The 20,737-nt window shown below is 41.3% G+C and overlaps 1 protein-coding gene across 1 annotated transcript in view; it reads right to left on the bottom strand.

Moving 5' to 3' along the window:
• The window catches only part of UTRN (utrophin), a 233,802-nt gene that overhangs the window by 75,158 nt on the left and 137,907 nt on the right, over nucleotides 1-20,737 (bottom strand). Inside the window, exons 24-29 of the mRNA XM_014533928.1 lie at nucleotides 18,580-18,809; nucleotides 18,237-18,417; nucleotides 16,175-16,317; nucleotides 14,857-15,069; nucleotides 3,399-3,512; nucleotides 2,612-2,767 (exon numbers count right to left, since the gene is read on the bottom strand). Of these exons, the coding sequence (XP_014389414.1) occupies nucleotides 2,612-2,767; nucleotides 3,399-3,512; nucleotides 14,857-15,069; nucleotides 16,175-16,317; nucleotides 18,237-18,417; nucleotides 18,580-18,809 (1,037 nt within the window). The remainder of the gene's footprint in view (nucleotides 1-2,611; nucleotides 2,768-3,398; nucleotides 3,513-14,856; nucleotides 15,070-16,174; nucleotides 16,318-18,236; nucleotides 18,418-18,579; nucleotides 18,810-20,737) is intronic.

Below are 20,737 nucleotides of genomic sequence, written 5' to 3'. Positions count from 1 at the left end.
GGCCAGGGGGGTGAGCGTGGTGGCCTGGCTCTAAGAAAGCCGCCCTGGGCCTCCCTGGGTTACCTGCGGGTTCCCCCGAGAAAAGGGCCAAAGGCGGCGCCAGCGGCAGCAGCGGCCGCGGGCCTTTGGCATACAGCACAACATGCCTGCGGGGCAATACCTCCATCCAAGGAGCGGGGTAGGGACTGTTTAGAACGGGGTTGCCTGGCTACGGTTCCACGTTCTGCTGGGCTCCACGGTCAGGAAGTGAGGTCACTGCTCTTGTCAGGAAATGAAGTCACTGCTCCTGCGTGGGGACAAGCTCAGGGGAGCGGCCCAGGCAGTGACCAGGGAGGTTTTCTGTCCTGTTCATACCCCAGGTCAAGGCGGGGGTGGACGTGGAGGGCGGGCAGCTCCCGCCACCCCAGGTTTATCCCCGTCCGGAGCTGAATCTCATTTCCCCGGGGGCGGGGAGCGGGGGCGGTGCCCTCTGCCCTGAGGTTTAGCCCGCGGGCTGCGGGACTCCCCCAAATCCCGAGTCCCACAGCCTCGTGGAGTGACTCCCAGAGTCCTGCCCCGCGGCCCGCGCCCTGCGGGCCTCCCTGATGCACCTCCCGGTCAACTGCCCACCAGCGCCCTCGTGCACCAGCCTCAAGCCCCGCCCCGCCCACCTGCACGCAGCCATCTTGTGATGGCGTGGCAGTGTGAGGCCCACCTAGGCTTTTGTTAGTAAGATATTATGAAATACTTTTCTAAGTATGGTCATGGTGTGGCAGTTTTGTGTAATAGTGTCCTCATTGAGGGGTGAAGTGTTATGATAGTTCCAAATCCTTGTCAAAAGTACATCTTTAACCAAAAATGAAAGAAATATACATGTATGTATGTATGTATGTATGCATGTAAGAGAGCAGGGGAGAAAATGAGAAAGCAAACATGGTAAAACATTAAAAACGGGCAAATTCAGAAACCGTTATGAGGCTGCTCCCTGTACCATTATTTCAACTTTTCTTTCAGTTTGAACATATGCAAATTAAACTTGAGGGGAAACCATAAAAAAAAATACTCAAGGATGCAATATAAATTTTTTATATAAACATTAACCAAAAAACATTATATTAAGAGATATACTATCCACAGGACTGTCTGTGAAATATTCCTGTATTTCACATTTTCTCCTCTCATTTTTAACCCTTTCCTCATGCCACTGCTGTTTCACTAACAAAAGAGAAGCAATCAGAAGAGTCACCTTCCCTCCCATTACCATGGAGAAACTCTGCATCAGCAATTCTTTCGTTTAGAGAGTAAATCCCATTCCCTCTCACACATAATCACAGACTTCACTTCAGAAATTATGTTCCCTCAATCTCTTCTGCATCATTATTTTCTCCTTCTAGGCGAGGTCCTTCTTTTCGGCATGCAAACATCCTATAGTATCTCTTACTTTTAAAAATTACAAAAACATCTCTTTGGATGCCTATGCACCTCACCCACCCCACTTCTCTGCTCTCTTTAATAGAAAAATGTCTCAAAGCTAGTTATACATGCTGTCCCCGTTTCTCACTTCCCATTCTCTCCTCAACATTCTGCAATGTCACTGTTTCCAAACCACTTCAACAGAGTCACTTTCTCAGGGTCTTTAAAAGCCTCCATTTGTCAAGTCCAGCACCAGGCTCTGTGGGGTGCTTTTTCCACCTGCCTCCGGGACCTCACACTCTCCTGGCGTTTCTCCTCTGGCCAACCTTCCCTTCTCAGCATCCTTGGCCTCTGCCCCTTCCTCTTTCCAGAGGTAAGTGCTAAAGAACTCCACCTGCATGTCTAATAAGGATCTCGACTTGAACTCTTCCAGATGGAAATCATCATGTCACCTGCTCCAACAAAAGCTTCTGCTCCTTGAGTCTCCACCGTTTCAGTAAATGGCACCACAATTCACACAAAGTGAATGTTTTTGCAAAATTCCTAGCCTGTCCTTGACTGCTCACTTTTTCTTATATCACACTTCCAGGCCATTACTAGACTCTCATCTCTACTTACAAACCACAGTTCACACCTACCATTTCTCATGGCCTCCACCACCATCTCCCCAGTCCAGGAGCCATTCTCTCTTAAGGCTGCAATGAGCTCTTGCCTTTCCAGATGAATCCAGAGTGATCTTAAAAGATCTATCACATGTCACTTCCCTGTTCAAAACTCTACAAGTTGCCGTCTGTGTGGTGTTATCCTTGAAACAGAATCCCCCACCTTTGTCTCCAAGGCCATAAACAGCCCAACTCCCTTCCCACCTCACATCTCACCGCTCTCCAGGCCACTACCTCCCCTGCTCACTCAATCCCAGATGCAGTGTCTTTCTTGTTCTTTACTAAGCACAACCACCTTTGTCTCCAAGGCCATAAACAGCCCAACTCCCCACCTCACATCTCACCGCTCTCCAGCCCACTACCTCCCCTGCTCACTCAATCCCAGCTGCAGTGTCTTTCTTGTTCTTTACTAAGCACAGCAAGCTCATTCCCACTGAGGAGCCAAACTGGACAATTAGTATGCTCTCTGGTTTTCAGACTGCATGGGCTATAACAGTCAATGTTATCAATGGAATCTACCTCTTGAAAAACACAGACAGTAAAGCTGAAAAACTTACCTCCCTGCTACATTTCTCCAGTTGGGTTTGGTAGTCAACTAGTTTGGTCTGCACCCAGGTTTTGATTCCAGCAACTGGACAGCTTCGAAGGTGTGTCTCTACTTCCTTCATGTCTTTCAGCGATGATTCCACTGTATCTATTTCGTTAACAAAAGCCTGAACACATAAATTAAGACCTTGTTGAGTTCATTTCCATAGAGGTGTATGCCATAATTATAGTTTGCTTTATCCCTGCAAATATTGTAAGAACGAATGTTTGACACGCAAAAGTTTAACTGCTTCAGAAATATTGTGCCTTAAGAAATTAATCTCACCTGGGTTCTTCATATAGACATCTGCCAAATTAGATTGGAAATACTTGACTCTCAGCAGGAAATAACACTTTTAATTAATTTAGAGAAGCCTAATGATTTCACCAAATATAAACTGTATGCAGTATTACTGGGAAATTTCAACTATTAAGTATGTTTTTCTTAATGCTTCACCATGTGGCACAATAAGAGCGATATGCAATTGGTAATTATGACACTAAGATTGTCATCGTGGCATAAAACGGCAGCTCTTGTTCTCTCTATCCAAATTTCTATAACCATGGTCAAAAATAAAATATAAATAATCAGTCACTTTTTATTAACTCTAAAGCAAAGAAAGCTTTATAATGAAAGATGTTTTATCTCAGTGTACTGTCATATCATATTCTAACAATGTTAATAATAGCCACAGATAATAAAGGAAAAGAAGAACATGTTATTTATAACAGCAGGTCCCCTAGGTCAGCAGGGCTCACCGAGCATTGGTCAAGCTGCCTTTGTAGCCCTTCAGCATCTCCCTGGACAGCCTGCTCTTCCATTAAGAAGTCTTTCGCACCCTCCATCCACTTCTCAATGACTTTCGAATCAGCCTAATGGAACACAATAACAAAGGGGGATATTACTCAGTGACATCCAATCTACTGCATCTCAAAATCTATTGCTACTGGAAAACAGACATTTGTTTAAAACTTTGATAGCATCATTTTCATTTACTTATTTCTTTTTTTAATACTCCAATTTTAAAAATAATGATTTTTCTTCATAAATAACTCGATTCCCCATGATTTGACAGTTTCCTGATCATTCTAAAAGTTTCAAAACACTCCCCAGTGAACCAAGCTATTTTGCCTCAATGTCAGCAGTATCTATGATTAAAAGTTCAAATTACAGGAAAAAAATGCTTTTCTCGGTATAAACAGCGAAATATCTTTTGTCCTTACACAATTTAGAACAAGTTTTCTTCTACAGTTAGCTACTCAGAGCAGAAATAAATAAAGAACATAGTGGAGGGAATGAAACAGGTTGTTCTTAGTTCTGCTGGACACTGTTATCTGAGAGCCCAGGACTGTCCGCTGCCCAGCTCCACGTTTTCATCCACAGCGTACTAATACCCACAATAGCCCGATGCTGTGTATGGTGCTGGGAGGTCTAAAACAATTAAGAAAGGAAATGTTCTGCAGAGGGAAAGAGACTTCAGAGGCAGCAACATTGGGAGTGGCCCTGAAAGAATGCAAGTCAGTAGGTCCAACTTGATCTCTACAACTGGAGAAAAGTAATGGTCATTTCCTTCCAAGGCCTCCCATAACACCATCGGTCAGTCTGACTTCTCAATTTCCTTTGTAGTAAGCTCACTTTGTTTCCTTGCACCTTCGTTGGTTCTTTGCTTCTCGTCCAACCCATGGAATAAATATAAATTTTCTATCCTGTTCAAAAAATACCTTCAGATTTGAAGGCAACCACCATGCCTCCCCTTAGTCTTCCATTGGTTAAATATTCCCAATTCCTTCCATGATGGCTCTAGGACATGATATCCAAGTATTGCCCTCCCCACTCTGATCAACACGTTCTGGAAACTACATCAACTTTTTAATGTCCTTACAGTATGTATGCCACACAGAACTGAGTATTCTTATAATGTGGGGTTAAATGACAACAAAGGAAGCTAACTGGTATTTCACCTGCAGATAATTACATTCATGAAATGCCACTGAAAATTCTTTAAGTTTTATTTTTCCTACACTAGGGTTGTTTTGTTTCTTTTATCTTTTATTTGATTGTTTATAGATATATTATTCACAAGAGTATGGTTAACTGAAACTCCAAAATTCCCATAACTTCTACAAAATTACATTTCCCCTATCTTGTATGGCTTACAATTAGGAGTTGATGTTTACAAACTTTGCCTTGTTAACTCACTCACAGGTTTGAATTTTTAGTCTCCCTACTTTATTTTTTAAAAAATATTTTTATTGATTTCAGAGAGGAAAGGAGAGGTAGAGAGAGATAGAAACACCAATGATAAAAGAGAATCATTGATTGGCTGCCTCCTGCATGATTCATAGGTTCATAAGTTGAAGCTCAACCACTGAGCCACACCGGCCAGGCTAGCCTCTCTACTTTCATATCAGCTAACCCTCCCAGCTCTCTCTTACTTACAAATCTGAAAGTGAAGTACTCTTTTTCTTTTGTTTTTTTTGGGAGTAGTTGGGTTTTCTCAGGTAAAAAATAAAGACAATGGCAGTGCCTACCTGAGCATTCCCCTGTGAGGACACCATGTCATTCATTATTCAACAAATTTTCAGCTTACTTTTCAAAATATAGGAGTCAACCTAATACTAGCATCCAAATAACTTTCCATCTCCCTCTCATAAGGTTACTCTAAGAGATTTTCTCAAATACTTTACTAAAATCTAGGCTTGCCAAAAATGATGGTTTGTAGCATTATTTGAACTAAATGAGGAAACATGAAATGTGACTCTATGAATCTGTGATTCAAATAATCTAATATCCCTCCTCCAAAAAAAATAAGTTTAAAAGAAAATCAGTCCTTAAAGGAAATGAGCCTAGGCAAGGCTTATGAGTGGTGTCCATGCTGATTCTTGGCAACCACACAGTCTTTGCTAAGCACATATAAGACCTCTGGTTGGTCATTTATCTACAGCCAAGAACCAACATCAATCTTACTTCAGGTCTTTAACTTCTAAAAAATGTTCCCCTTTAATTAGGACTTTCATCCATCTCCATCTTTCTGGTAATTTCTTACAAAATACATGATGTGACCTTGCGATCATGGGTAAAAATCCCAGGTGACTTGGGATGTAGATTTAGGCATCTGAAGGATCTGTGTAGTTTTTCCATCTAACTCAGAATTCAGGCTCTAATGCACTCTCAGTAATGACTATTCCACACTTTCCAGTTTGCAGGGCCATTCTCTGATGAAGATGGAAAGCAACACGTGCTAATATACTGAGGCCTTTCTGTCTCTATTAATATTATACCACCCTGCACAACCACCTCCTCCCTTTTCCATACACAGCTTTGAAAGCCCTTTTATCCCACCGCGCACTTTCCACAGCTCCCTTCCCGTCTGTCCTTTCGCCGGCCTGATCCTGTTCCGTAGGCCCGTGCTACTCTTACTCTTTGCTATTACTTGCTTTGGTGATTTATCTCTTCTTTGTATTGGCTCCAGCATTTGAGGATCTTACCACAGAAGACTGCTTAGGAAGACATGGTCAGGACAAGTGGGGGTGGGGTGTGCAAGGAGACAAAAGTACAAGAAGAGAGAGTCTAGCCAGCGTGGCTCAGTGGTTGAGTGTCAACCTATGAACCAGGAGGTCAGGGTTGGAATCCCAGTCAGGACATGTGCCCAGGGTTGTGGGCTCGATCCCCAGTGTGGGGCCTGCAGGAAGCAGCCGATCAATGATTCTCTCTCATTATTGATGTTTCTATCTCTCTCTCCCTTTCCCTTTCTCTCTGAAATCAATACAAAAAAAAAAACCCTAAAAAACAAGAAGAGAGAAAAGTATGAAACTCCTATAGAGATCATAAAGAATTCGACCTGCCCATTTAAGTTGCTGCCACTTCTTGCACTGTCAATCTCCATTTCGAACGTTTTAAGATTAGCAAGAGCATTACTGCCATATAACTGACAATTCAATAAATCTAGTTTTGAATAAGGAAACTGACCGTCTCCTGGGCCAAGGCTTTTTGACATTTGCATGGAAGCTTTATGCTGCAAGGAAGTTTTAGTCACAGTCAGCCTTGACTGGAGCAAGTGGCCTGCACGATCCCTGTTGCTGGCATGAGGGAACTTTTATGGCATCAACCCCCACCCTTCCTCCCTCTCTCTCACACACAGACCATGTGGAGACACCCAATTCACACACACCCGTCCTTGCATACACTTCACTACGAGGAAAAAGAAAGAGGAAAGCAACAGACACCAGCCATGCAGACCAACTGACCACAGATAGGCATCTGAAAAGCTGTTTTCACAACCAAGAGCCCCACATGGCCCTCGACCATGCTGAGTCCTAGGAGACAGCGTGCACCCAGGAAGAGGAAGACTACGGTCTGAACGCCAAGCTTAGCAACTTTCTAATTTCTCTTCTTTGAGCTGCAGAAGCCTATAGGAAAAATAACAAATACCTTGCCTGAAAAATTCCTGAAAAACAGATAATGTTTGCAAAGGTTCAGAGCCGGGATGCAGTAAAAGGTAGCTATTATTACTAAGATCTACAAAACTAAGTGCTTTAGGACCAAGATTAGCCCCATAAGAGTTACCACTTCCAAACTCTGGTGTTTATTCCCATTGGAGACTCCACAGAAATAAGCAAGGGTGAGTACATGTTTGCTTAAGGGTGTTTAATGTTTTTTTAAATTACTGCCAACAGTAATGCTTGTTCTGTCATATAACTGTTGAAAAGTAACTGTTTAAAAATAACAGTTTGAAGAACTGCTACTTATGATATTTCCTGACTGAATCCAGCTCAGCGGAAGGAAGCCAAATAAATGAGGAAAGGCCCGGCTTTAAAAATACCTGGAGCAGCATCACATAACTGCCCCTGCCAGCCACACCAGGGGGAGGGTCACTAAGACCACTGCTAACACCAGAGAGGGAGCTCTGCTCCGCCCTCCCGAGGCTCCTCTTTCCTTGGAAGAAAAACATTGTCTCACTTCACTTGTAATAACATTCCCTGTGATTTAAAAAATATCAAGCCCTGGCAGGTTTGGCTCAGTTGGGTGGGCATCATCCTGTTCACAGAAAGGTTGCTAGTTCGGTTCTGCGCCAGGGCACATGGCTGGATCGCAGGCTTCATCCCAGGTGGGGTTGAGCAGGAGGCAGCCGATCATAGATGTTCTACTCTCACATCAATGTTTCTCTTTCTCTCTCCCTCACCCTCCTTCTCTCTCTAAAAGTCAATAAAAATATTGTTTAAAAATACCAAAGTCAGCTCATCTTTCAATCATTCAGCAAAGAGGTGACAGAAACAGTGAAAGTGCTCACATGCAGAGTTTCTCTGTCCAGTTAAAAATCACTGCCCTGATACACTGTGAGCTCTCAATCATTCAGCAAAGAGGTGACAGAAACAGTGAAAGCGCTCACATGCAGAGTTTCTTTGTCCAGTTAAAAATCACTGCCCTGCTTCTAATGTACCAGGAGCATTTAATGTTTTCTCCACCTCCATCCACTTGCAGAATACGAACATATTCATTGAATCAATGAATATATGAATATACTGTATATTAGATTAGGCAATTTCTAATGTTCTATCTTCTTTGGGGGACCTCAGTCATTTAAAAACTTAGTATATTTCTTAAATAAATGTCTGTCATTATTTCACATGCAAAAAAAAACCTGTAAACTGCATTATTTACAATAGGCAAGATGTGGAAGCAACCCAAAGTGCCCATCAATAGATCAGTGGATAAAAAAGTTGTGGTGCATATGCATAATGGAATACTACTCAGTCATAAAAAAAAATACAATGAAATCTTACCTTTTGTGACAGCATGGGTATTATGCTCTGTGAAATAAGTCAGATAAAAAGTTGTGGTGCATATGCATAATGGAATACTACTCGGTCATAAAAAAAATACAATGAAATCTTACCTTTTGTGACAGAATGGGTATTATGCTCTGTAAAATAAGTCAGACAGAGAAAGACAAATACCTATAATTTCACTTATATATGGAATCTAAAGAAAAAAAATAAAGAAACAAACAAAATAGAACCAGACTCATAGGTACAGATAATAGACTGATGGTTGACAGAGGGGAGGGGGCTGGCAGATGAAAGAGGTGAAGGGATAAAGAAATACAAATTTGTAATCACAGAATAGTCCCAGGGATGCAAATTACAACATAGAGAATATAGTCAAATAATATTGTAATAACTATGTATGGTGCCAGGTGGGCACTTGAAAAATCAGGGGGACTACTGTGTAAAGTATATGATTGTCTAACCACTCCACTGTACAGCTGAATCTAATACAGAATATGGAATGTAAACAGTAACTGAATTTTTTTTAATTCTATAATAAGACATGTAAACTGTAAGTACTATCTAGAGCAGCCATTTCCCACTCCTATTTATACTCACAAATTCTCAGATATAAAATGATTAATATGGTAGTTTTGAAAAGAAAAGCATCAAATATTCTAGTTAGGAGGGCCAAAATTCTACATTGACCATTACTACTCAAAAGCATGGATCTGTAAGCATGTGGATGGGTAACACCTGCTGTAGGTCACGGGAAAGGAATGTGAGGTCACTAAACAATCCCTTTACCCTGTCACAGCCTCTCCCAGCCCAGCCCCTGAGCCAAGGGCGGAGGAACTCTGAAGCTTGGCAACTCTGGATGGAAGACAGTGAGATTCCAAGGTACACAACCACCTCCCTGAGATTTTGTTTACAGCTAAATTCTTGGCATTTTCTTTTGCTCCTCCCCCATCTTTTGTAATTTCCACAGCTTTTAAGCAGTCAATTTCAAAGCCAAGACATCAGCCAAAAAAAAAATCTGTGAAACCAGAATTAAAACAGTAATTTAAGGTAAGAAGGCTTCTATTTTATTTGGTTTTATAATATTCATTAACCTCTACAACACAAGTGTCGTGACCTCATTTCGTGGGGAAGACTAGCAATGACATTGCTACATTTCTTATCTGAAACTAACAAAGTTCCTAAATCTAAGGTTTAGCATGCATCAGTAAAATGAAGTAAAATGTATTCAAAATGAGGGGGGGAAACCTTCTGAAATAATTCTTTCAATTATATATTATCTCGAAAGAGTTAAATCAGCCATACTGCACATTACTCTGAGGAAGTAGTTAGCATTGTGTTTTTACCCTAAAATGCTTCCCAAAGTAATGTCAGAGCCTGCTTCTGCATGTCTCAGAGCGCCACACGCCCCCTCCACCCTCTGGGTCAGAGCACAGCATGCAGTCTGTTCACTGTGTGCCTGTGACTGTTCAGCCATTGAGGAAATTGTGTGACTGCACAGGTGTCCTGCCATTTAGGGCAACCAGGCATTTAGGTTTTATAGATCCAACCTCACTAGAGAGGAACAATGGCTAAGATGTCTGACGGTGCCTTCAAAGTAGTTACATTCACACCTGCTTCCTTGCTGGAGGCCAGACAAGGTTGCTATCTATCCTCAAAAAAAGGCATGCCTTGGGGGAGGACAGACCAGCAGGTCTAGCCATAATAAAGGCTGTAATAAAGGCTGTAATAAAGGCTGGCCTGAGATGGTGTGAGGTGTAGTCTGAAGGTGTAAACAACAGAGAATCATGGAGAAGGGAAGACCGCTGTGGGTGCTGTGGTAAGCAAGACTCAAGATTGCTTGTAGAAGCAGCTTACTCTTAAAGGATGAGTATGAGCTGAGGAGGATGGAAATTCCCAGGAAGTGAGGGACATTTCCAGGGAAAGGCAATTGTCCAGGGTGGTCTTTAAAACCACCACATTGTCTCCTGACCCAGCTCAGCTCACAGAGGAGAATGCAGGCAGCGTTTGAGGGAAAGGAACAGGCAGGCTCGACAAGACATTTGGGAAAACACTTTGTATTACCCTGGAAAGACAACCAGATCCTTCCCAGAAGTGTAACTCGGGCCCCAGTGTGAACAAGAATTCAAGAGGAAAGAGACTGGAAGCAGCAGTCAGATTTTAAGGGTGATGAGACTGTCAGGGCAGGAGGTGACTTGAGAGTCTGCACACAGCTGGAAGGGGCTGGCGGTGGGGTCCAAAGAGGCAGGAGTGGTGGGGAATTAAGGCAGAGTTTTGTGTGGGCCTTGAGGATGGTTTCATGGTCCCACAGTTACACCACAATGCAGGAGATCTTGAAAAGCAGAATGGAAACAACAAGAAGCATCTTTCAGCCCCTGAATCAAATGTACTATGGCTGGGTGGGGATAAGCAGCCTCAGAATTCTATAACATTTAATTGCCATCACTCATAAGGAAATCTTGTCAGTAAAATATGTAATAACAAATTACCTTTTTTGTGGATTTTTTAAATGTTTTGCTGCCTAGTAGGAGTGGGAGGACTTTCCATGAGGTAATTTTAAATGCACCAATTAACATTTTAACTCTTAATTACAGGAATTGAGGTCACTACTTTGGCACAGAATAGATGAAAAAGAAAAATTTAAGAATGTATTTGAGCATAACACTATCCCTTAGAACAGCAATTTTCAACCGGTATGCCACAAGAATGTTTAAAAGGAGCACTACCTGGCTATTAAGTACGGGAAACTGACCTCTTTTCCCTTAGATTGTCAAATTAAGAAATGACAACAGCACACACAACAATAGCCATCCAGTGTGAATGAACCCAAATTATACTTTTTTTGGTCAGATCAGCCAAAAATAGAAAATACTGTTTGGTGTGCCACAGAATTTTAGTCATTAGTTTGCATGCCATGAGATGAAAAAGGTTGAAAATGGCTGACTGAGAGTGTGCAGGCCCATTCTCAATCTGTGCAAAAGGAACCAGCCATGTAGACAAAGGAAATGTAGGCACATAGGAAAACACTATTTGCCGACAAAAACACAAAAAACTAAAATTTGCACATAAACAAATAATATGAACTCTTTATGGGTATTGTAGGATGGTAGGAAAAAAGTAAGCAATAGCTATGAGAATGCTGTCAACATTTCAACAAAAGGCATTTCAATGAAAGGCATTATTATTTTGAGTAACGAAAATTCAAACTCCAAGCTCCTGCATTTGAGTACTATCTTTTTCAATGGCCCTCATGAAATTCAATATCAGTTGTTTCAATGAATGTGGAAAAAGAACGATTCGAATTAGTAATATTCATGAACTTTCCTTTTTTACTTTGAATATGTTAACCTCCTTCAAAAATCACTGCTAATGTTAGCTGCCTCCAGGAAAGGAAATGGTATTGGGCCAGAAAGGGAACTCTAAGTGCTAACTCTAAATACTTCTCTGTTATTCAGTTTCTTCAATGAGCGTTATTCATGGATTACTTATATAACTTAAAATGCATTTTCATAATAAACAAGTCATCTACTGCATTCCTAGGAAACCTTATCATAAATTGGAACTGAATAAAAAACTACTGTGCTTCACTGCTTAAAGACAAATAGAACTAAAATGCCTAAAATATTATAAATCAGGTCATTAAAAGGGGGAAATGAAGGCTAACCTCAAAATGAATATTTATTGTAATTATCTTTGGGGGGGGTGGAAATTAAAAGTTTCCCTAAGTGAATTCCCTAAGTAGTTAAGTAACAACCAATTCATTCAAAGCAAATAAAGGACTATAAGTGTTCTTTAGAATTTAAAAATGTATATTTCAATAAGAAAGTTGTATAATTAGGTAATACAGACACTGTCAACAATCTTGTAGTTAGGACAAAAAAGTAAGCTAAAAATAACTGGACATTACAAATCTGCTACTGTGAAAATAAAAAATCTAATTACCAAGAGGCATGTGTTTGATGTGGGATATTTTCCGTGGAAATAAATTTGGCATGCACTCCAACTGGTCACTTGAAGTGCCTAAATTTGCTACATTAGTAACCACACACTAAAGCCTAAAGCTGGATTACTATAACCACAGGACTCTCTTCTGTGTTTTGAAGAACATGTATTATCTTTAAATTCCACATTAAAATGTTGGCACACAGCTAGCTAACCCTATAATGCAGGGTTTTTTTTTTATTTTATCTTTATTGAATATATTACATATGTCCCCCTTTTTTCCCTTTGACCCTCTCCACCCCACTCTGCCCCCCCCCCCAGGCCTTCACCACACTATTGTCTGTGTCCATGGCGTATGCACATATGCATATAAATTCTTTGGTTAATCTCTTGCTACTCACCACCCCCCACATCACCCCGAACTTCCCTCTCCCTATAATACACTTTTAAGAGTCAAAAGGAGATTAACCTTTGGGTTAGTCTTCACCTATGAATTTCCTGAACTACATCTCAGATTAAAATTTGAAAACAAAGCAATGATCTTTTGAAAAGATGGGAAAGATTTAATCCAGCATTGCTCACCCTTGGCACTACTGTCCTGTGCACTGTAGGATGTTCACCTGCAGCCCGGGTCCCTGCCACTAGAGCCAATAGCACCCTCCCTTCCCCCATGTTGCAGCAAACAAACTGTCTGGAAGCAATAACAAATGTCTAGGGGGCAAAATCACCCCTGGCCTAAGAACCACTGATAATCCAATGCTTGGATACCACCCAAAATTTTAGAATTGTGAATAAAGGTAACTCTGGTTTTTAAAGCTGGAAAGAATTATAACTGAAGACAGACGAGGGGAAGTGGATCCACTCACAATGTTAAGTGAGTCAAAAATACCAAGCTACACATAACATACTCTTCTTCAAAATGAATGATTTAATTCAGCCATTTTAACCTTTTTCATCTCATGGAACACATAAATTAATTACTAAACTTTGGTGGAACACCAAAAAATATATTTTTTGCCAACCTGACAAAAAAAATAGGTGTAATTTTGATTTGTTCACACTGGACAGCTATTGCTGTGTTGGTTATTGTCTTTTTTTTTTACTTGACAATCTAAGGGAAAAGAAGTCAGTGCCCCTGACTGGTCAGGTACTGCATGTTTTAAGAATTCTTGCAGCATACCAATTGGCAACTACAGGTTTGTTCTAATGATATCTCAATATAGAACTACAACTTACACTTAGAGAAAACCACTTCCTTCCTCCTCCTCCTCCTCCTCCTCTTCCACCACCACCACACACACACACACACACACACACAAAACCCTTGCCATCTTTACTCTCTTCCTCATCATGCACTGGACCTGTCCATTGGTTCTTGGGCCAAAGAGCTTCCCTCCAAGTTCAATGGTCACCACTGTCGTCTCATCATTCTGGATCCTTTCACACTCATCTGTACAGCCTTCCCCACCCTCTTCTACTACATGTCCTCTGATTTTAATTTTTAAGCCATCATTCTCAATAATTATTTTCTTCATTTTTAATCTTCTCACTTTTTTAACAACACCTTTAACACAAATTCTCTTGGGATCTAAATCCAAATATATAAATATACATAATCTCTTACATATGTTCTCTTGGGATATGTAGTTCCATAGCTAAACCCCCTAGTACTAATCTCATTTCAGGCATTGGAAATATTTATGGAGTGCCTTCTCTGAGCCAGGTTCTGTTCTAGAAGTACATTTTGGGATACTTACATGCAAAAAAACATACACAAAAGACCCAGGTAAGGAGGCTCAGGAGGACATAGAGCCTATGGGGGGTGAGTATGATGGGATCACTCTTCATCCAGATATTTCCTATTGCAAAACCAGGCAGTTTGGAAACTCTACTTCTCCATCTTCCTCACAAGCAAGTGTTTAATATTCTGACATTGACTTTTACCATTTTCTCCTTATGTCCTCACATTTATCCTTTCCTCTGGGATTTTATCATTGCTTCTTCCTCTGTAGACATTTTCATACGTAGCAAAGGATCCCATTTCTGAATTTTCGTGCACCTCAAATTACCTGCTTTTCCAATCTGACACAGTCTGTTGAGGACCTAGTTCATATTTTTCAACTCCAAATATCTAAAACCTTAAAAAAGAAGACCAGCCTCAAAGACTCAGGTATCTGCTGCTACCCGGGCAACTTCGACCACTCTGAGGTACCCCTGCAATCTAGTCACCAGTCTGTATATCATGCGAGCTCCTCATCACTGAAACTTGATTTTGACCATTTTTAAGTAATTTTCTCTTATCTTTGTGCTCTCCAGCACGGTAAACATACAGCTTTGGTAGGCAAGTTATAAATCCCAACTTAAGTACATAATAAATGTGGCAGTAGAAAGAATGCAAGATATTCAAATAATAGATATTTGAGTCTTACATGATAACTACTATTTTACCCTGGAATAAACATAAACCCCTAATGGCCTCTAGATTTACCTCAAAAGCTCTCAGTTTGGGGATCATTTCTTCAAGCAAATGCAGATCTTTGGAAACCTTGACCTTCACTTTGTTCCACTTTCCTTGAACATCGTTGAATTCTTGATTATACATTTTTCCTACATCTGGAGAAACGTTTTTCTCCAAAGCCTTTGTTTCTTCTGCAAGTTTAAATAATGTAGGTTTTTTATTCTCAAGGATTTCATCAAGAGCCTGGAAGAAAATTTTAAAAGATTAACAATATGCACAATGATTTACCTGTATAGATGTAATAATATGAGCTATAAACAGTTAAAAGTCACCTTTTAAAAAGCATTGAATAAAAAAAAAAACTGTGGCCCAGCCAGCATGGCTCAGTGGTGGAGCACTGACCTATGAACCAGGAGGTCACAGTTTGATTCCCAGTCAGGACACATGCCTGGTTACTGGTTCGATCCCCAGTAGGGGGCATGCAGGAGGCAGGTAGTTGATGATTCTCTCTCATCATTGATGTTTCTCTCTCTCTCCCCCTCTCTCTTTCTCTCTAAAATCAATAAAAATATATTTTTCAAAGATTGTGAAAAAATCATCAAAAAAATAAGCACAATCAGAAAAGTTAAAGCTTTCCCTTCATGAGTTGTATGTGGGTGAGTGTACATGTAGTGTAGTGTAGTGTAGTGCATTCTCTACACTAAAAACCTCTGTAATAACACACCCAGTGAGGGCCCAGCTGTGGGGCTCACTCAGTGGCCTGCTTTATCTGATGAAATGGTTCAGAGCCATGTATCCTAAATGATCAGAGAAGCATTTTTCCTCAGCATGGAAAAAGTACAACACCTCAATTTAATTGATATTATTCATTTTGTTAAATATATTTTAGTAGATTATAAATAGGTTGAGAATTTTAAGTTAATTACAATAGAAGAAAAATATGGTTTCATTCTATTAAAATATTTAATATGACTATCTTTTCTTTTAGCTAAGGTGCTACATTATAGTAGCTTCCAATTGTAAGAAATTTTTGGCCAATTATGACCAAAAGTGACTAATGCTTTTCAAATAGCTGAAAAATATAGTTCAAAATATGTGACATATTAGAAGTGACTCTAGATTTCTAAGACCTAAAATATATATATTACCTTTTTTTCCTGCAGGGCCTTCTCCACCTTGGCAGGTTCATTCAAGACATCCAACGATGTCTGGGCCTTGCTTTCTAAATCATTTAGCATATCTTTCAGAGTTCTCAACGTTTCCAAATACACATGTCCAGGTTGGCTCTAAAATATGTGACATATTAGAAGTGACTCTAGATTTCTAAGACCTAAAATATATATATTACCTTTTTTTCCTGCAGGGCCTTCTCCACCTTGGCAGGTTCATTCAAGACATCCAACGATGTCTGGGCCTTGCTTTCTAAATCATTTAGCATATCTTTCAGAGTTCTCAACGTTTCCAAATACGCATGTCCAGGTTGGCTCATTTCTGTTTATTTAAAAATACTTAGTTTGAGAGAACAATGCTAGAAGCCTAATATTACTGTATATAACATTAATCTGTATATACTAAGGGAATTCTAGTACAAAAAAAGTTAAACGCTGTAATTGAAATTTAAAAGGGTCTCTGTTAGCTGCTGAAATCATTCACTGGCATCTCTGAGAGTCAGATAGTGACATCATTCCTACGGATGTTGATGTTTGAAATATTAACTAACCCACTATCATTTTTCTTCATTGTGTCATGATGAAATGTCTCTCTGAAGATGGTACTACAATGCTTCTCTGTCTCATACCATCTCTTTTTCCCCAGTAGCTATGCAAAGAACAAAAGAAAACAAAGATCCCTTCAGCCAGTCTTCCTCTTAGCGCAAGTGTGCAGACAGACCGCCATCGCAGAGTGGCGGACACTACATGGGACACCACACCAGGCTGCTGCAGGCACCCTGAGAAACAATGACTGCAAACGACAACTGGAATGAAGTCTACTGCACCCGCAAATGTAAAAACCACAGGTAAGCAACGCTTGTGTGGAAAGGAGTAAACTTATTGGAAGCACAAAGTGATGAAACCAGCTAGCAGCAAAAGTGAAACTAGCAGCATTATTCAGAACAGGCAAAAGGTGGAAACACCCAGATGCCCATGGACAAATGAATGGATAAACAAAAGGTAGTGCATACACACAATGGAATATTACTCAGCCTTAAAAAGGAAAGGAATTCTGACACATGCTACGGCATAGATGAACTTAGAGAATCTTACACTAAGCAACATAAGCCAGTCACAAGAAAACAAAGACTACTCGATTCCACTTATATGAGGAAGCTAGGGTAGTCAAATACATTGAAACTGAAAGTAGAATGGTGGTTGCCAAGGGCTAGAGGGAGGGGGAAATGGAGAACTCTTTGTTGAATGGGTATAGTTTCAGTTTTACAAGATGAAATGAGCTCTGGGGATTGGTTGCAAAACAATGTGAGTATATTTAACACTACTGAACTCCACCCTTAAAAATGGTTAAAGTGGTCAAATTAATGTTACATGTATTTTGCCACAATGAAAAACCCAAAAAAATAAAAATAAATTGAATTTTTAAGTAATTAAACATTTCAATTGCCTATGGATCCTTGTCAAAAATGAAAGCATGTTTTGTAACAGTAAATATAAAAAGAGGTGTAGTGTCAAACATTTGACATTCCAGGTTAACTGAGTTCTATGAACAAAGAGTATGGTGTCTAAATGCCTTTCCAGAAGGAAAGGCATGTGACACATTTGCTCACCAATACACAATCTACAATTGCTGCAGGTAAGGGTATGGTTAAATGTGCAGCTTTTTAACATGCACTGCCCATAACATTACCTAATACAACACAATTCCTGGCTTAAACAACAACTAAGGAGAAAAAAATATAACATGAGGAATCCGCTCTCAAAACTTTTAACAGCTAACTTGCCAAAACCAGGTTTATTCTAAAAGTAAAAACTCTTTTAAAATGTTCAGACTTCAAAACAGGAACATGATTTCTTTTAAAAGAGAAGATGGTACTGCTAAAACTTGAACCAGCTTGAGCAAACTGAAGTAAACTTACCATTCTTTTTAGCCCTTAGTAATGATATTGACTGGCCTCCTTAAAGGAAAGGGAGGAACAGCACCCTTTAATAAAAGCCTTAAAATCATGATACCCTATTACCACATGATTTTAGAGCAGGTGAAAGCTGTTTGTATTTTCACAAACAATTGTGAATCCAGGAAATAGTCTGAATGTGCTTTCTGACCTGAACAGTAGCAGGCACAGAGGAAAACAGAGTGCATGTCCTACAAAACAAGCCAACGTGCTAAAGGTCCAAATATTGGGAGGAATTTTTAAATTAGAGCGAACAGGGAGGTGATGCAGGAGACAGCACGTTTACCATTCTCTAGCTGTTGCTGACGATCCTCTAAATCCTGCTGCACAGATTGGTAGCGGCCCAGGAGGCGTTCAAAGCTCTGCTGGACAAAATCGGGGGCAGAAGGCCTCGACTTCAGGGCTGCGCAGCTGGCACGCACCGTTTCAATTCTGGGGTGGAGGCCAAGGAGACTCGTCAGTTCCCGCTGTGGACAAGAAAACCAGGTCACACAACTCACCAGAGGATGGACGTCCTCACAGAAAGTTGATCAGAGCAGAATTAACCTAACGGTCATGATACAAGGAGCATTCCCTTCAATACAGGACTGGGCACAGAATTCTTTCACATCCGCATGGTGTCTCTCTACCTTCACACTCCGCAAGGCCTGCTGGGGGGATGCCGAAGAGGGGGCATGTTCTAGCCACTCCTCCTTTGTCTTTATGGTCTTGTCAAGCTCGTCGAGTTGCTTAAAGTAAGTGTTTGTATCTTCCTGGAGCTGAATCTTTCTTGCCAGATCTTCCAAATGCTGAGATACAGTCTTCCATTCTGATAATACCTTCTCCAGGATATGCTTTATATCTTCTGTCGGAAGACCTTCTACACAGACATGAAAAATAAGCAAACACTTCACATATCCTAAAGTTTGGAAGTTGTTATAAAGATTCTAACATACTCAAAATAATGAGGTGATCTCACATATAATGATCATTCTGAAAGTCCCTTTTAACAAAACAAAAAAATATATAGTCATGAAATAAAATAAAATAAATATAAAATCTAAATTATAATGATGCAATAATATGCTGCTGCTGCTGCTGCTAAAAATAACTGCTCAATTCCTTGACCAAAGTGAGAGAGGGGGAGCTTGAAATGGTGTTTCAGGAGTGGTGTGACTATCACAAAAAGGACCATCAGTAGAACTCAGAACTTCAGCCACTGCCTTTCCTATACAAGGTGTGTTTGCATCCTTGGCATCCTGGCACTCTGCTAGCTTCTAGCCTAAGCCAGGGAAATAAAACGGACTGTCTGGAGGTGTCTGGGGCTCTGACATCAGAAGGTAGACGCTCTGTTATCAGAAAAAGGGCAGCTGTCTACAAAAACCAGGAGGCAGCTTAAGTCTTTGGTGACCAAACCACAGTGTCATAGGAATTGCAAAATGAATAGCAAGAATTCCCAGTGCTGGGAGCAGCCTGGGGAGTGTAGGGACAGCCAGCCAGCAGCCAGACCCGCAAGCATTAGCAAGCCTACCCGGCACACCACACACAGACGAGCAAATACCAGAACATCAATGCAGCAGTAATATTACCTACTTCAGAAATACTTCAGAAAAAATGCCATTATGTTTATTACTGGCATCTTATAGTTACTTTTAAGAGGGAATATCCCAACAGTTTTACTTATTTATTTTGATACATTATATCCCCAGGACTTGTTTATCTTATATATAATTTTGCTTGTCTCACTTTTTTTTTTTTATTTCAGGGAGGAAGAGGGAGAGAGAGATAGAAACATCAATGATGAGAGAGAATCATTGATCACCTGCCTCTTGCGTGCCCCCCACTGGGGATCAAGCCTGCAACCTGGCATGTGACCTTGACCAGAATTGAACCCAAGACCCTTCAGTTTGCAGGCTGATGCTCAATCCACTTAGCCAAACCTGCTAGGGCTTATCTCACATTTTTGAGAGTTAGGATGTTCATAGAAATAATCAAGTTATCTACTCTAATAATAGACAAATATATAAATTGACCTACCTCCGCATGTCCCACAGCCAATCAGGAGGAAATATGCAAATTAGTGGAACAAAGATGGTGCCACAGAGCCAGCTGGAGCAGCGGGAGGCTTGGGTTGCCCCCGGAGACGGAGGAAGCCAAGCTTCCCTCCTGGACCAGCCACCAAAGGAGGGGCCTGTGGGCGGGCGCCACGGAGCCGGCCTGAGCTGAGGGAGGCTTGGGTCACCTGGCCAACTGCCGACAGAGGGGCCTGCAAACAGCCCTCAGCCCCTCACCCAGGCTGGCCACGCCACCATCAAGTGAGGGTCCCTGCTGGGGGGCATGGCCAGCCTGAAAAAGGCCCTCAGCCCCTTACCCAGGCTGGCCACACCCTCCCAGTGGGGACCCTCACCCCATGGGGGCATGGGTGGCCTGCAAACTGCCCCAACCCCTCACCCAGGCTGGCAACGTCCCCAGTGGGGACCCCCACCCCAATGGTGGCGTGGCCAGCCTACAAACCACCACAGGCTCCTTGCCCAGGCCGCCCCACTCCCCAAGGGAACCCCTACCCTGAACCAGGACACCCTTCAGGGCAAACCAGCCAGCCCCCACCCATGTACCAGGCCTCTATCTATACTCATAAAAAGAAATATGCTAATTAGACTGGGAGACCTTCCAGGAGACCTTCCGGACGTTCTTCTGGACAAAGCTGTGGTGGCAGGGCCGAGGTAGAGGTGGTAAGAGGCCAAGAGGGGATGGCAGTTGTGGGTGATCAGGCCGGTGGGGGGGGCCAGTTGGGGGTGAGCAGGCCAT

This window comes from Myotis brandtii, unplaced genomic scaffold (assembly GCF_000412655.1).
Source record: "Myotis brandtii unplaced genomic scaffold, ASM41265v1 scaffold123, whole genome shotgun sequence".
Lineage (NCBI taxonomy): Eukaryota > Metazoa > Chordata > Mammalia > Chiroptera > Vespertilionidae > Myotis > Myotis brandtii.
Note: the sequence above shows the minus strand (reverse complement) of the source record. Positions and strands in the feature narration are given on the sequence as shown.